Consider the following 16,457-nt stretch of genomic DNA (forward strand, 5'->3'; position numbering starts at 1 on the left):
GGAGGGAGGAGACCCAGCGAAGCCCCCACATCATGGGCGGAGAAAAATGGCTTCTGGCCATAGGTGCTGGGACACACAGCCACAGGGGACAAGCAGGCGAGAGCAGCTGGTGGCGTGGGCACAAGCCGTGAGGCAACCCAGCGCCCCAGGACAGAAGCCGGGCAGCCAGGCGGCCAGGTGGGGGTCGGGCCCAGGGCCAGTGGGAGCAGAGGCCTGTGCCGTCCAGATGCACGTGTGGGCCGGCGGCCGGAGGTGCTGGCAGGCGGTGGGCGTGTGGAGCCCATCACAGCTCCGCTTCCTGGTCCCTCGGGGACACTCATCCAGCCGTGTGGGGTGACTCAGCCGAGGGCCCGCCTGCTCTCTACTCGCCCATTGGGTGGTGTCCCCTGGGCCCTGCTCTGTCCCCAGGCCCCTGGGCTTGGCCTGGGGATGTCCCTTTCCCAGGGTCCCGGGCCAGTGAGTGGTGAGCGGTGCAGATGGGCTTCACATGCACGCACATCCGGGCAGACACAGCCATAGAGGGCGTTTACTGGGGCCCATGTGGGCGCCGGTTCGAGTCCCAGCTGCTCCACTTCTGATCCAGCTCCCTGCTAATGCGCTTGGGAAAACAGCAGAAGATGGCCCAAGTGCTTGGGCCCCTGCACCTTCGTGAGAGACGGGAAGAAGCTCCTTGCCCAGCCCTGGTCCTTGCTGGCATTTGGGGCCTGAACCGGCGGATGGAAGGTTTCTCTCTCTGTCTCTGTAGCTCAGCCTTTCAAATAAATAAATTAATCTTCAAAAAGGGAGTTCCCACTATTGTGACTGACACACACAGACACACAATGAGACCTCCGTACACACAGACTAGCAATGCCCCCATGCCGACGCCCCTGTGCCTGCAAAGACACCCAGGAGCCCAAGCTGCACACAGCCTCACACACACACACGGCCACGCCCATGCATCACATGCAGGAGGTGTTTTGGAAGTTCCTGGAAAATTACGTTTATTTCCATGCAAAAACATTTGGAAATGCATGGATGGCTTTTCTCACCAGCGCTCACATGCATACTCACCCTGCTAACGGTGCTAACCCAGGGAGCGGGCACCGCGGTGCCCCAGGTCGAGGCGTCCCATGTTGGAGAGCCTGGTTCGAGTCCAGCTGCCCCACTTCCGATCTCTGCTATGGCCTGGGAAAGGCAGTGGAGGATGGCCCAAGTCCTTGGGCCCCTGCACCTGTGTGGGAGACCTGGAAGAAGCTCCTGGCTCCTGGCTTCGGATTGGCCCAGCTCCAGCCATTGTGACCATTTGGGGAGTGAGCCAGGGGATGGGAGACCTTCCTTGCTGTCTCTCCCTCTCTCTGTGACTCTGCATCTCAAGTAAATAAATGTTCAAAATAAATAAATACAACAAGCTCACCCTGCTCACCATGCAGGTTCCAATAATCCCAGACTCCCAGCCCATGTTCACGCACCCGGCACTCAGCTTCTCCCGGGCTCCCATCCCCCAGCCCTGCGGCGCTGTGTCACACGGAGTCAGCGCCACAGCCTCAGTGGTCTCTGGGCTGTCGTCCCACTCCTCCGGGAGACTCAGGCCCGTCCCTGCAGGAGAGGAGAGAGGAGAGCTGCTGACTCACTCGCCCAGTGCGGTTCCCTCTACGTCTCCCCATCGCCCCCGGAAGCCGCCCCTCCCACCGAGCAGCAGGGGCAACCCCTCACCGCACGCACGGCACCCAGATGGGAGCAGATCCCCTTGCCTTGTGGGCTTGGCTCACAGGCCCTGGCTGCTGGGGCCACAGCTGGGCCCGAGGCCGGGCATCCCCAGGAGGTGAGCGCTGGGAGGACTCCAGGACGCTTTGTCCCCTCATTAGCAGTGAGTCACAGCTCCTGCCGCCCACGGGCTCCTGACGCTGGCTGCCAGCGGCCTCTCGTGGCACGCAGTGGGAAACTGAGGCCTGGAGGCGGGCAGGGTCCCGGTCTGAGGCCCCCCCCCCCCCCCCCCCCCGGACTTGGGCGCACAGAGGACTTCCTGAATGCTTAGCGGTCCTGGTGGGGCAGGAAGCTGATGGAGGGAGCGGGGAAAGGGAGGGAGGCTCCGGGAACCAGAGCTCCCCACCTCCCGCCACTCCCAACTCCCCTGACACCAGGACAGGCCATAAGCCCGCCAGGCGCCATCCGTCGTTAATGTGCGCCAACTTCCTGGGCTCTGTTCTTCCTGGGGACTGGCAAGTGTGAGGGGGGCACACGGCCAGGCGGCTGGGGCCTGCACGCAAAGGCACCCCTGGGCGGGGCTGTGTGCCATCTTTGGGAGGGCCCCAGGGTGGCTGCAGTGGGGGGTGCACACCCGGCGGAAACTGGGCTGGCAGCTGGGCACGGGTGATAGGCAGTGGGGGCGGAGCAGCCGCCCGCCATCCAGCCCTGGGACGAGGGCATCCCCACGCAAGGCTGTCTCGGTGTTAGGGTGGGCTGCCGGCCTTGGCCTGCAATGGGGAGACTGAGGCAGCACCCCTGCACAGCCAGAAGGTGGTGGAGGCGAGACGGGAACCCTGAGTTTGTAATCTTGACGCCCAAGCTGGCTCCTGGAAAGATAGGGGGTGTGGCAGCGACGCTGTCACCCTGCGCCTACAATGGCTATCGGTGGCTAAAATACTGCTCTTGGAAGTCAAGGTCACCGGAGCTTGTCCGGGGCCTGGGAGCGCTAGGGAGGAGTGGAGAGGGCGCCGGCCCCGCTCCTCCTCCTGGCTCCGCTCTCCGGCTGCGAGCCGGGAGCAACAAGCCCAGGGCAGGCTCCAAGGATCGGCCTTTCTCCTCCCTGGCCTGGCCGCCTCTTTCCTCGGCCTTTTGGAAAGATGAAGTGCGTCCGGGGACCGGCAGTCTCAGTGTTGTCTGGAAAAGACTGCATCAGGGAGGAATTTCCTGGTCATTTCTCAATCCCTGGTAATGTGCTGACCCCGGGCCGCGCCCAGAATAGATCCCAAAGGCCACCCCGCCGGGGTCCCGGCCGGCCCAGCCCTCGAGGAGCGGCCAGCTGCGCCCTCCACCCCTGGTGGTGGGGACTCAGAGGCTCCCAGCCAGGGTCCGAGAGGGAGCCCAGCCTCTGGGGAGGAAGCAGGGGGGGCACCCTTGAGCGGGGTGGCGGCAGGTGGCTCGGTCAGGGATCACAGAGGGGACGTGGGGTGGGAGGGGAGGCGGAGGCTGGAGATGGATGAGCTGAGCGGGGCCGGGGTGTGTGCCAGGGAGGGAGGCAGAGGGAGCCCACGGGGAGGGAGGGCGGGGCAGAGAGAGGAAATGAAAAAGCCGGGGTGAGCAGGCAAGATGAGGCGGGAGGCGGGAGGCGGGGGACGCTGACACAGAGGCGAGAGCCAGGGGGACGGGAGGAGCGAGTCGGGGCCGGGGGAACAGGAGAGGCAGAGGCTGGGCAGGCGCCGGGAGGAGGCCGGGGGCGGGAGGGGACGGAGACTGTGAGACTGCAAGACACAGAGAAGGGAAGACATCGCCGGAGAGAGACTGGAGAAGGCAGGGGCGGAGAGAGAGGGTGAGGCCGGGGGCTGGCCAGGGGCGTCCAGGTGGGCCGCGGGGGCTGCCTGGCCCCCCTGCTCCCCCACCTCCCCATCCCAGGGGCCCTCAAGCCCGGCCAGGATGGCGGACTCCTGCCGGAACCTCACCTACGTGCGAGGCTCGGTGGGGCCGGCCACCAGCACGCTCATGTTCGTGGCTGGCGTGATAGGCAACGGGCTGGCACTGGGCATCCTGGGCGCCCGGCGGCACTCCCGGCCCTCGGCTTTCGCCGTGCTGGTCACCGGGCTGGCCGTGACCGACCTGCTGGGCACCAGCTTCCTGAGCCCCGCCGTGTTCGTGGCCTACGCCCGCAACAGCTCGCTGCTGGGCCTGGCCCGGGGCAGCCCCGCGCTCTGCGACGCCTTCGCCTTCGCCATGACCTTCTTCGGCCTGGCCTCCACGCTCATCCTCTTCGCCATGGCCGTGGAGCGCTGCCTGGCGCTCAGCCACCCCTACCTGTACGCGCAGCTGGACGGGCCGCGCTGTGCCCGCCTGGCGCTGCCCGCCATCTACGCCTTCTGCACGCTCTTCTGTTCGCTGCCGCTGCTGGGCGCGGGCCAGCACCAGCAGTACTGCCCCGGCAGCTGGTGCTTCATCCGCCTGCGCTCGGCCGAGCCCGGAGGCTGCGCCTTCTCCCTGGCCTACGCCAGCCTCATGGCCCTGCTGGTGGCCGCCATCGTCTTCTGCAACGGCTCCGTCACCCTCAGCCTCTGCCGCATGTACCGCCAGCAGAGGCGCCACCAGGGCTCGCTGGTCCCCGGCCCCCGGGCGCGCGAGGACGAGGTGGACCACCTGATCCTGCTGGCCACCATGACGGGCACCATGGCCGTGTGCTCCCTGCCGCTCACGGTGAGTCCCCCTGCGGGAGCGGGGCGGGAGGCCTCCGGCTCTGCCCGCAGCCGAGTGTGCCCATTTCACAGATCGGGAGGCTGAGACTCGGCTGAGGTCAGGCGGGCCCTGTCGGGAGTACGGCCCGGGCCCTATTTGATCCCCTGGCTCACCCCCCTTTCTAAATCCCCGGTCCCCCAAGTCCAGCACTCCTGTCCCTGTGACGAGCCCACGGCCAGCACTCACTGAGCCCAGGGGTTGCTTGCCTGCCCTTTCTAAGCTGATCCCATGCTGTGGGAACCACACCGAGTCAGGACACAGAAGAGGCACCGTGTCTCACCAGGGCTGCCCTCTGGGTCCCCCCATTCCAGAGCTGAGCCCCCCACCCAGCCCCACTGCTCCCCACTTCCCCCAGTCCACACTCCCCTGCCCCGACCCCACCCCTGCTCTCTGCAGAGACCCTGGGCCCCGCCCGGCGCCTGTGGCACTGGTTTACAATTTCTGCCTGTATAAATGCCGGAGCATTTCGCCTTGAGCCTCGGTGGGGTTACCATGGCTCACTGGGAGCTGTGACCCCAGCCCTGGGGGGGGGGTGCTCCCAGGGACGGGACGGGGAGACCTCAGGCTGGCAAGCAGCAGGCAGGCCGAGTGAGGAGGGGCTTACCTGGCCGGGCCCGTCTCCCTCCTCCCGGGCCTCTGTGCACCCCAGATGCATCAGCAGCTGTTTTCTTATCTGGCTTCCTTCCCCTTCTGAGCGCCGGGGAGGAGGGGGCCGCTCCCTCACGCCCCTCCCCTTGTCCCCAGATCCGCGGCTTCACCCAGGCCATGGCCCCCGACAGCAGCGAGATGGGGGACCTGCTCGCCTTCCGCTTCAACGCCTTCAACCCCATCCTGGACCCCTGGGTGTTCATCCTGTTCCGCAAAGCCGTCTTCCAGCGCCTCAAATTCTGGCTTTGCTGCCTGTGGCCGCGGTCCGTGCTCAGACACTCGCGAACACCGCTGCCCCGGCCCGCCTCCGGGAGCGGGGCCCCCGCTGCCCCCCAGGGCACGGAGGGGACCTGGGTGCCTCTGTCAGCCCCGGCCGAGGGGCGGGCGGCGGCCCCGGCGGGCGGCAGCACCGTGGGAACGCCGTCCAAAGCGGAGGCGGCCATCGCCTGCTCCCTCTGCTGACAGCTCGGCTGGCCCCGGGGTCCCCTGCCCTCTGGACTTCCGGGGGCAGAACCCGGGGCCAGGGCTGATGGCTGCAGATGTCGGAGCCGCGGCCCCCGAGCTCTGGGGGGCGGCCAGCTGCTATTTCTGCCCGTTGCGGGCGGGTGCTCGCTACGGGCTCTGGGAGGAGATGGGGGCGTTTATCCTGGCGCAGAAGGAAGGGTTCTCTCAAAATAACCCGCGGCCGGCGGCCCGCTCCGGCCCTCCGGCCCCATCCATCTTGCTTGTCCAAATATTTAGAAGGGAGCAGAGTTCCCAGTGGCTTCTGTGCGCTCCGGGCTGCCGGGGTCAGAGTCCCAGCTCCCCTCCTCGTCCACGAAGGGGGCCCCACAGGGGTCGGCTCTGCCCTCCTCCAAGCCGCCAAGCAGCCCCGGCCGGCCCACCTGCGCCAGCAGAGCCTGGGGTTCTGGGGAGCACGCCTGCCTCCCCTCAAGGGGAGCTAGTGCAGGTGACATCGCCCTGAGAGGTGAGCAGCGGGGGCGAGGGCGTGCGGACCCCACATGGGCCACCCAGATCGCAGATCCAAGTGCGGGGGCTGTCCCCACACGGGCCACCCAGATCGCAGATCCAAGTCCGGGGGTTGTCCCTGGGGGTCCTGACTGCACCTTGTGTCCCAGGAGACCTCCTGATGCCATGCACCCATTCGCTGAACAGAAAGACCCAGCGGGAGCTGCCTCTGCCCCTCCCCCACTCCTGGAGAGGCCAGGGACCCAGGGTGCTTAGGAGGGCGCTGACCAGTGTGAAAGGAAGTGAGCTGGCATTGGGTGGGGCAGGGGAGTGGGACGGGAGCCCCAGTTCCTGTTTCCCACTCACCGCTGGGGAAAGGGGTTCTGGGAGGCCGGGTTCAAGGTCAAGAGAGGGTGCTCACCTGCCCCAGGCCACACAGCCTGCGTGGTGCAGCTGGGTTTCTGCGCACCTGCAGGGCCTGGCACCCCCGTCCCCCGGTTTCCTTCGCAGCCTGGTCTCCTGCTTGGTTCACGGGCTTGCTCTGAGGGTGAAGCCATTCCCTCTGGAAAGCCACCTACGACCCGGGGGCAGGAGGGGAGCCCGCACGGCAGGGTCACTGTCACTGGTACCGCGCCCTGTGGTTGTTCCCCCATGGCTCTGCAGGCAGACCTTGCCCTGGGGCTCTCCCCTCCCCCCCAGTCACCACGCTCAGGTCCCAGGCCCAGGAGACCCGCGGACAGGTCACGGAATGTCCTAGAACGAGACAGAGGCGATGGCTGCGCAGCCGTGTATGTATCCTAAACGCCTCTGACTGTAGGTTTGAAGTGGTTAAAACGGTAACTTTTCTGTCACGGGATCTTACCCCAATAAAGAAAAAAAATCGGGGCCTCACTCCCGGCTGCTCATCTCAGACCCCAGCCGTGCCAGGCCCGCGTCTGGCCCAGCACGCTCACGCTGTCCGCTGTCCGAGCGGCTCCTCTCCCGGGCGGGCGCGGGCTCCAGGGCGCCACTGCCTGGAAGCAGGGCCAGGCCCCACGGCCCGCAGAGCTGAGGTTTCTCCAGAGGCCGGGCCCTCTCAGGCCCCGTCTGCACCTCCGCTGGAGTTCACCCTCCCCCCGCTCCACCCATCAAAGCTGTCCTGCCCCTTCAGGCCTGTGAAGACGCCTGCGGTGTGCCAGGGCTGGCCTCCACAGGCTGAGGGCGGACAGGACCACAGGCAGCCTGCCCTGCCCTCCAGGGCTCACGGCCCAGCTGGGAGCGGGGAAAGAGAGCCTTCTGCTCAATGTGGGCAAGGCTGGGGGCTAGGGCCGACATCAGGGAGGGCTTCCTGGAGGAGGGGAGGACTGAGCTCCATCCCCCGAGCCCGTTTGGCCGAGGCTGGGGATGCAGCCGTGACTGACACCACCTGGTCCCTCCCTGCTCACCAAGGGGCAGGCGACAACTGAAGGATCGCATCACTGTTAGTTACACACTGGGCTGTGCACCATGGAGGCCCGGGGAGGGCAGGTCAGTGAGCACACACACAGGCACGCCCGCCCTAGCCTGCGGTGGTCATCAAGGAGAACTTGTTTAAAAATCGATTCATTCCCATCCTGCTAGAACTGGGTGGGCCCCTGCAGGGGGGGAGGGGACTTAACACACGTGCGTGCACACACCCCCCCCATCACGCTGGCACCTGAAGTGGCAGCTTGCCAGGGCCTCCTGGCACCACGGCCCCACCTGCTGGTGATGCTGAGAATAACACTGAGAAGCCGACTACACCAGAAGCTGGGCTCCCCTCTGGGCAGGGAGGGGTCTGGGGCGTTGGCCGGGTCACAGGCCCAGCTGCACCAGCAGCTCTGGAAAGGAGTCCCACGGAGCATTTCCCTGCCTGGGTGCAGGCAGCGCCCCTCCGTGCTTGCCCTGTGGCCACTGGGAGCTGAGCGCTCTCCATGTCTCTGGTAATCAAGGATGGAGGCGGGGACTGATGACTATTTAATAAGGCAGCCAGTCTAGGGCCCAAGGGGGACAATAATGCCAGCGGCAGGAAAGTGCAGGCTGCGTGGTTAAAAGCTGGGGGGGTGGGAGGGGAGGCCGCGGCCGAGGCGGCCTCGAGCCCCGCAGCCCAAGGCCCTTCCTGTCAGAGCTCCGGAATCCTCAGCCGCGCCCACGGGTGCCCTGCACAAGGCCTGCTCTGCACACCTGCCCAGGGGACCTTAACTGCCGCTTACAGCTTAGTTCACGCTCCACCTCGCAGACGCTGAGCCAAGTCCTGCCAGTGCCTCCAGACAGGGAGCGGGGCCGGCGGCCCCGAGGCCTGGGTCTGTGGGCTGCCAGGCCAGTCCCGCAGTCTTCTCAGCTCAGCCACCCTGGCCCCAGCTCGGGGATGCTGGCCGCAGCCTGCAGAAGTCCGTTCACGCACAGCCCAGCCGTCAGAGCCTCAGGCTCACAGCCAGGCTCAGCTCCAGCTCTGTCTCTTCCTACTTTGGGCCCCGGTTTCCCGGTCTGCAGAGTGGGCTCCCCACGCCCAAGCAGTACGGGCGCACCGCGCCTCCCACCTTCCCAAGCGGCCACCCCTCAACCCAGCCCCAGGAGGCACCCATTTTACGCCAGCATCCCTGAGGTCCAGGAATGTTGTCACCTATTTGCCTGAAGCCACGAGGGCAGGAAGGGGTGCACCCAGGACACGGAGGTGGGCAGGTGGCCAAAGACCACAGGTCACAGCACCACCAAGTGCCACAATGCATCCAGGTGGCGGTGCACATGGAGGGGCCGGTACTGTGGCGCAGCGGGTAAAGCTGCCGCCTGCAGTGCCGCCATCCCATACGGGTGCCGGTTTGAGTCCCGGCTGCTCCACTTCTGATCCAGCTCTCTGCTGTGGCCTGAGAAGGCAGTGGAAGATGGCCCAAGTCCTTGGGCCATTGCACCTGTGTGGGAGACCTGGAGGAAGCTCCTGGTTCCTGGCTTCAGTCTGGTCCAACCCCAGCCATTGTGGCCATATCTGGGAAGTGAACCAGCAGTCAGAAGACCTCTCTCTGCCTCTCAAATAAATAAATCTAAAAAAAAAAGGGGCTGGGGAGGAGTGCACACGGAAGCCGGGCCGTGAAGAGCGCCTTCACTTCCCCACGTCGAGCCGGGCTCTGGCCCTGGCCCGGCAGAGGCCCCTCCATCGGGCCCCACCCCCCAGGCAGGGCAGGATGAGCAGAGGCAGCCCTGCCTCTCCAGGTCCGTCCTGCCCGGCTCACCCAGCCCTGCCCTGGGAGGTGTGAGCCGCCCAGGGTTCGAGACCACCCCCCCTCGCCGCGAGCAGGCAATGGTCTCTGCACTTTGCGTGCTCAGGGCTTGTGGTGCTAAGCGTCAAACAAAGCCTCCTCTCCCGGGCTGCGCTGAGCTCCAACTGGGCCTGGACTTGGCCTGCTGAGGCCAAGACTGCTGGCAGGAGGGTGCCAGGCACCCTGCTGGCACCGCCCGGCGCGCACCCAGCCTCTAGTAACCCTGCCTTGGGGCCCCCACAGGCCCCTCCCTCCCACACACAGCCTCGCCCAGTCCTGCCACCCCAGGCCCGGGCCCGCCCCTTCTCGGTTCCCAGATTCGCAGGGCGGGGGGGTCCTCTCTCCAGCACGGTGGGCACCCCCCTCAGGCTGAGGCCCCCACACAGACCTGAGCGGCAGGCGAGTCAGGTAGTCAGTGTATTTTATTGGAAAACATTGATAGATATTTTTCTTCACAGCTTGAACTGAACACGATATTGCCCGGTTTAAGAAAAAACAAAACCAAAACATTCCGCAGAAGTCCACAGCCCCACGCCCGGCTGCCCTTGTCCTCAGCTCTCGGCTGGGCCTCCCTGTCCACCCCGCCCTGGCAGGCTGGGTGCCCAAGGGCGGCGGCGAAGGGCCTCAAAGCCGGGCAGGGCCCGGGAAAAGACTTGATCCACCTGGGGGGGTGGGGACCGGAGGAGGGAGGGAGGAGGGAGGGAGGGAGGGAGGGAGGGAGGGAGGGAGGGAGGGAGGGAGCCGGGCGGCCACAGCGCCACCTTGACTGACTTGTCCCAGAAGCAAGGGCGGGGGTCATGCTCTCCACTGGGGAGGGGGAGCAGGCAGGGGCCAGGGCAGAGGCGCATGGCAGCACAGGGGTGAGGGAGCGGGCAGCAGGCCCGTTCTGGGCAGCGCGGTGGGGCGCATCCTGCCTCTCCCCGCCCCCAGCCAGCCCAGCAGGGTTCGGGACGAAATAGAAGTTCTAAGTGGCACAAGGGGGATTAAAAAAAAAGGGGGGTGGGGAGGGACCAGCACATTACAAAGCGACCAGCCCACACCCACTCCCCCACTCCGGGGATGGGCCCTGGGGTGGGGTGGGTGGGTGCAGCACGAGGGGGAGCGCGCGAGATGTTAGCACCAGGTATTTACAGAACAGCCGAGACCCTTCCCAACACAGGCCCACCAGCATAGCCCCCTCCCCCCCCACCGCCCAACCTCAGCACACAGCAGCCAGGGGGCCCAGCACCGCTCACCACCCTGGCCATCTCCCGCGGGCCCGCCCCCCTCCTGGGCCACATCCAGCCAGCGCCACAGCTCCCCCAGGCCTTCCGGAACCCTCTCTTGGTACCCCTGCCCCCTCAGCTGCTGGGATCCGCACCCGACACCCGGACGCAGGCTGCTCACATGCAACAGCCAAGGGCATGCTCTTCCGCCTGGGCGAGGGCCTCGCTCCCCTCCCCAGCAGGTCCGGGACAGGGCTGGCGGCCACCCCAGCACCCCAAACAAGATGACAAACAAAAGGAAACAGACCAAGACGGAGGACAGCCCCCTCCCCAGGCCGCAGGAGGGCGCGGAGGGAGGGGGCGTGGAGGGAGGAAGGAGAGAGCAGGCATGCAGCTTGGGACAAATCTTTTGTTGCTTTATCAGATTCTCAGTCAATCAACTGGAGTTTGCTAGAACCGGGGTAGGCGGGGGAGTGTCGAAGAGAGCGCGCGCGGGAAGAGCTCGAGAACGGGCATCGCCAGCTGCCCGGGCCTTCACTTCGCGGTCATCATCTGTACAAACTCTGCAGAGACAGGCGGGCAGAGCGCACGCGAGTCAGGGGCAGGTGCAGGCAGGTGCAGGCGCGCGCCGCCAGCCAGAGCCCCACCCCCCCGCCGCCTCACCTTCGTAGTTGACCTGGCCGTCCCCGTCGATGTCGGCCTCTCGGATCATCTCGTCCACCTCCTCGTCCGTCAGCTTCTCGCCCAGGTTCGTCATGACGTGACGCAGCTCGGCCGCGCTGATGTAGCCGTTCCCGTCCTGGGGGGCCGGGCCGAGCTTTCAGCCCCCCCCTCACGCCCGCCCCCGCCCCCGCCCGGCAGCGAGCAGAGCCAGGGGCCCCTCGCGCGGCCCCAGCACGGCCTACCTTGTCAAAGACGCGGAAGGCCTCTCGGATCTCCTCCTCACTGTCTGTGTCCTTCATCTTTCTGGCCATCATGGTCAGGAACTCGGGGAAGTCGATGGTCCCGTTTCCTGTGGGGGGAGGGCGGGGAGCGGCCTTGAGCCGGGCGCTGGGATGCGGCGCCCGAGCCCCGGCGGGGAGGGCCCGGCTCACCGTCGGCGTCCACCTCGTTGATCATGTCTTGCAGCTCCGCTTCGGTGGGGTTCTGGCCCAGGGACCGCATCACCGTCCCCAGCTCCTTAGTGGTGATGGTGCCGTCGCCGTCCTTGTCGAAGAGGGAAAAGGCCTCCTTGAACTCTGTGGGGAGAGAGGGGCCGGGTGGGGCGGCGCGGGCAGCCCGGGCCTCACCCCAGCGCCGGGAGAGCCCTTCCTTCCTTCCAGTCACTCAACACCCCCGTGCGCCCATGACGCCCCCCAAGACGCGGGCTGACTGCTGGCCGCAGGGCTGCCAAGGCCCCGTCTGGCCCCTGGGTTTCGGGAGGTCGCGTGGGCAGGACCGGGCAGGGAGGAGCGGCGAGAGGAGGTGCCGAGTCCTGCCGGCTCCCTGGAGCTGCGCCGCTGTGCGTGGTGAGGTGTGGGGGTGGTCGGCAGCCGAGCACGGCTGACGGACGGTGCGTGGGGGACGGCCGCTGAGCCGGGGGTGCGAGTGGGAAGGCCGCAGCTGGGGCCGCGCGGCAGCGGGAGAGGAGCACGTGGCTCCCGCCCTCCCACCGGGCCCATTCTGGCACCTGGAGCTCCCCTACCCCCAGCCCTCGGAGAACAGACGCCTGGCAGCGCGTCCCGAGGGTGTGGGCAGCTTGCTAATGGGGACAGGGTGACGAGTGCGTGCGCACGTGCAGCGCCCGCAGCTGGGACAGGGTACGCGCATGCGCCTCTGAGAGTGTGTGTGTGTGTTGGGGGCACACAAAGCCGGCCGCTGTGACCCTGAGCCTTGGAGCCCCAGGGAAACGGGCGAGCGTCCTCAGGGATGCTGGCACCGCCCTGTGCCTAGGGCTTGCTGTTCTGGGGGTGGGGAGAACAAGAGTGGGTCACGGGGTCCCCTGAGCTCACGCTGGGTAAACAAGGCCACTGCAGCCGCCTGGGCCGCGTTTGGAAGCTGCAGGTGTGACTGTGTGTGTGTGTGCGCACTCCTGCCATCCCCGCCACGGCTGTCACACAGCCAGGTGAACCTGACGGGCGAGCTGGGGCCCACTCCCTGACGGCCCCCTCGTGCCGGTCTCCCAGGCTACCACACGCTAGGCACTGCAGACCCAGCAGCGGCCAGCAGAACCGATCTCAAAGCAAGGAACACAAGCCGAGCGACAGGGTACAACAGGGAGACAGGCCCTCAGTGCTGGAGGGCGCGATGGGGGGTGCAGGAGGGCCACCGCGGGGACTGCCAAGCAGAGCAGGCCAAGCTCGGCTGGCCGCGGTGGGAGTGCCTCCCTGAGGGGGGCCAGCAGCCCCGCCCACAGGAGGCGGGCGCTCACCTCCCAAGCCTATTGGGCTGGAGCTGAGAGCTGGTCTGGGGGAGGTGACAGAGGGGCCGCAGGTGGGCAGCGCACTCACCTGCGATCTGCTCCTCGGTCAGCTGGTCAGCCTGGAAGGGAGGGAGGAGAGGTCAGCGGCCGCGCAGCTCCGCCCCGGGCCAGGGCCAGCAGTCCGGGCACTCAGACGCTGGGTCCTGGTGGCTGGCAAACTTGGCGCTGCCTAAACCCATGGGCAGGACGAGTGCCTGCTCCAGACCAGCTGCCCCGGGGTGGCACCACAGGGCGCCCCAGGCTGGGGGCCCCGAGGCTGAGGGAGGCGAGCCGTTCTGCAAGTCTCCAGCTCAAACAGGCCCGTCCTTGGGTAGGGCAGAGGGAAGGCCTCTGGGGCCATCTTTGCTAGTTTCTGTGTCACCTATTTGCAGGCGCTGGGCCCAGGTGGACCCAAGTGGCAAAAATTCTCCAAACGGGTGGCTCCGAGACACTGGGTGCCCGCAAGAGCCAACCACAGACAGGGGCCGGGGACGGAGGCCAGGGAGGGGCTGCAGGCCAGGGAGGGGCTGCACCACGCACGAGACTCGCAGCGCTGCAGTAGTTAACCCTTCCCAGCTCAGCTCTGGGCAGGCAGCCCTTGGTGTGCTGGCCTGGGGGCGGGGCAGGAGCTGCAGGACTGGCCTGGGTTTGGGGGAGGAGCCAGGAGGGGCACAACCCCCACACTCAGCTTTAGGCCACCACAGATTTCTCTGGCTTCCGTGGCTGTGCCAAGGCGGCCCCAGCAGCCCTGGCCACAGAGGGCTGGACGACTGCGCAACAGGGGCCAGGGGCCCATGTCACAGCAGCGCCCGGCGCGCCCCTGCGGGCCCAGACTGCTGCCAACCTGGACCTGCAGTCTTTACCCCGAGGTTCCACGCGCAGGTCTGTCCCACCACCCCCAGCTGTCAACCGTCACTGGCCCGCACTGTCTTCAACCTAAAGGAAGAGGAACTGGAGGCCAACCCCCTGCCCCCCAGAATGGGAGGGGACATCGAAGTGATGACAGGGGAGGTGGCTGAGGGGGGGAAGAAGGAAAAACAGCACGCATGCCCGTTCTGGAAGAGTCCAGACTCCGGGGGGAGGGCCGGCGAGGCTGTGCGCGGCCCTCGCTCTGCCTGACCGACACCTCAGGAAGCGGCCTGGGAAAGTGAGAAGGCAGGATGGGCTTCTGGTTTCAGACAGAGGGAGGAGCAGGCCTGGGACGCGGCTGCCCCGGCCTGGCACAGGAAAGGGGACGGGACCAGGGACCCTGGCGCTGCATGGCGTGGCTCCGAGGGCGGGCGCCTGCCGTCCCCACCACAAAGACAAGGAGCAGACGGGCTGGTGGTACACCAGGGTTGCTGCAGAAAAGGCGTGGCTCCGCGGGAGGGCCCGCCAGACCCTGCCCTTCCTACTCAGGAGCCCCCTCCCCCCGGGGCCAGCCAAGGCCCCAGCTTCGTGCTGCAGCCCCCAGGCCTGGCTGCTGGCGCGAACGGAGCCTGGAGAAGCACTCGCTGGACCCCGAGCAGGGCTGGGTCCCCCTCAGGGCTGCTTCCCTGTCTCGACCTGCAGATCCGCAGAGCCTGAGCCCGGCTGCCCTGCCATCTTGGGTTCCAGCAAGGGGCTGGACAGGGAAAAAAAAAACCAGCTTGGGTGGGGGAGGGAAGAGGGTATTATTTCGGCCCCCGGCCGATGCCAGAGCGGTGTTAGATGAGATCAGAAACCAGGGCCAGGGCCCCTCACCAGGGCCAAGCAGGAGCCACAGTGCTCAGGACAAAGTCCAAGGCCGGTTCCCAGCGCCCTGTCCCAACCACACCTTGCTGATGACAAGGGAAAGGGAAGCTAGGCGGGGCCAACGCGGGGGTCCTGGGGTGGGGGCGGGGGCCCTGCTGGGGGAGCACCGGGTGGTGGCAAGCGGAGCCTTCAGGTCTGGGTCAGCAGGTCTGAGATCTGATACACGGCGGCCGCCTGCTCGCCGCAGCCGTGCCAGGCAGGATGGCTGCGCACGCCTCCCGGGCTGAGCCTGGGGGGGCCGCGGGCGGCAGGGAGCAGGTTTTCTCTCACAGCCGGGCTCGGTGGACGCCTTGGGCTGACCAAGGGGTCCCCAGGGGTCCTCCCTGGCCGGGCTCTGCAGCTCCTACCCGGAGGGCATGGGAAAGGGCTCCCGATCGTCACCGACGCCACACGGTCATCTGGCACCGGCGAGGAGCTGCAGACGGCGCTGGCGCTGGCGCTGGCGCTGGCAGCCAGGAGGAACCCGCACTCCCGCTCGGGGGGCCGGCTGCCGGGCTTCATCGGCTGCACCCCAAACTTTGACTCCCCCACCCCCACTTCACGCGCCTCCAGTGCGCCATCGGGGCCTTGAACAACTCCGCCCACCCGCTCCCACTGCCCTGGGGCCTTCCCCCAATCCCCTTTCTTCCTGGGCCAGGGCCTGGCGGCCCCCACATCCCCCTCAACATCCTTCAAGTCCGCCAGCCCCCCAAGCCCACCTGCCCGCTGCTCACCTTCAAACCCATCTTCTCAGGGGACCCCCGCCCCAGCAAAGCCAACCTCCTCCCAGCCCCCAAACAGCCTTAACCCGTCAGCTGTCCCCCACCACGCACAAGCCCCCGGCTCCCCCCGGCCCCGGCCCCGCCGGCCGCAGCCTCAGTCCCGGGGGGGGGGGGGTCGGGAGCACCTTCCGACCTCGCCCCCCCCCAGTGCAGCGCCCCTCCAATGAGGACCCCGGCCCTGCGGGAGCAGCCCGGCTCCGCCTCCTCACCGGGACGGCGCCCCTGGCCCAGCCCAGCTCCTCACTGCGCCGATGCCCGCGTGGGGACCCGGACACCCGTGGGTGCCACAGTCGCCTTCGGAAGCCCCACAGCCCCCTGCTGCGGCCCGGCGTCCCCAAGAGCGGGGCAGGGAGGGCTCCGCAGGCACCGGCCGGGGCTCGCCCGGCCTCTCGGGGGTCCGGCCCCGCCGAGCCCGCTTCCCGGCGCCCAGCCGCGGCGGCCCCCTCGGCCCCGCACTCACCATGGCGAAGGCCGGGCGTCCGGAGCGCGGGGATCAAGGTTCCTCCGGCGGCGGCAGCAGCTGCAGCAGCTCGAGCTCCGCCGCGCGTCCGCGCCTCCACACTCACTGCCCGCAGCGCGCGCCGCCGCCGCCGCCGCCGCCCGCCCCAACGGTCCCTCAACGGCCGCCGCGCGCCCCGCCCCGCCCGGCCCGCGCGCCGCCGCACTGCGGCGCCCGCGGATCCCTCCGCGCCCCGCGCCGCGCCGGCGGGCCCGCGGCCCTCGCGTCCCGGCCCCCGCGCGCGCGCGCGCGGCTGGGCTTGGCCGTCGAGAGCGCGCGCGCGCGCGCTCCCGGCGGAGGACTACTTTCGGTGGCCGCGCGCCCCGCCCCCTGTGCCCACTCCCTTTCCTCGCCGGCGGAGGGGCACCGCTCGACGGCGCGTGACGCGTCCCTCTGTGAGCCGCGCCGCTATTGGGCCCGCCCCACAGCGGAAATGAGAGCGCGGCGCCGATTGGTCCGGCCTTCCCTGCAATGCGTCAAACTGGGTCGAGCCACTGCGTAGTGGTGGTG

General features: G+C 67.8%; 2 protein-coding genes and 1 long non-coding RNA gene across 3 annotated transcripts; 1 reads left to right on the forward strand and 2 right to left on the reverse strand.

The window, feature by feature from the left end:
• Positions 1–639: 639 nt before the first annotated feature.
• LOC133748326 (uncharacterized) lies at positions 640–1,572 on the reverse strand. Its single transcript, XR_009864448.1, has 3 exons — positions 1,397–1,572; positions 1,054–1,167; positions 640–751 (listed from the first exon to the last, which is right to left on the reverse strand). It is a non-coding gene; the product is annotated as an uncharacterized LOC133748326 (long non-coding RNA).
• A 1,869-nt stretch (positions 1,573–3,441) lies between these two features.
• PTGIR (prostaglandin I2 receptor) lies at positions 3,442–6,898 on the forward strand. Its single transcript, XM_062176613.1, has 2 exons — positions 3,442–4,383; positions 5,167–6,898. Exons 1-2 carry the CDS (start codon positions 3,616–3,618, stop codon positions 5,530–5,532), a joined length of 1,134 nt encoding a protein of 377 aa, XP_062032597.1. The 5' UTR covers positions 3,442–3,615; the 3' UTR covers positions 5,533–6,898.
• Positions 6,899–9,673: 2,775 nt separating this feature from the next.
• Positions 9,674–16,038, reverse strand: CALM3 (calmodulin 3). Its single transcript, XM_062176423.1, has 6 exons — positions 15,909–16,038; positions 12,964–12,994; positions 11,569–11,712; positions 11,380–11,486; positions 11,138–11,273; positions 9,674–11,037 (listed from the first exon to the last, which is right to left on the reverse strand). The coding sequence occupies exons 1-6, from the start codon at positions 15,909–15,911 to the stop codon at positions 11,009–11,011; spliced, it is 450 nt and encodes a 149-aa protein (XP_062032407.1). The 5' UTR covers positions 15,912–16,038; the 3' UTR covers positions 9,674–11,008.
• Between the last annotated feature and the right edge of the window lie 419 nt (positions 16,039–16,457).

This window comes from Lepus europaeus, chromosome 19 (assembly GCF_033115175.1).
Source record: "Lepus europaeus isolate LE1 chromosome 19, mLepTim1.pri, whole genome shotgun sequence".
NCBI lineage: Eukaryota > Metazoa > Chordata > Mammalia > Lagomorpha > Leporidae > Lepus > Lepus europaeus.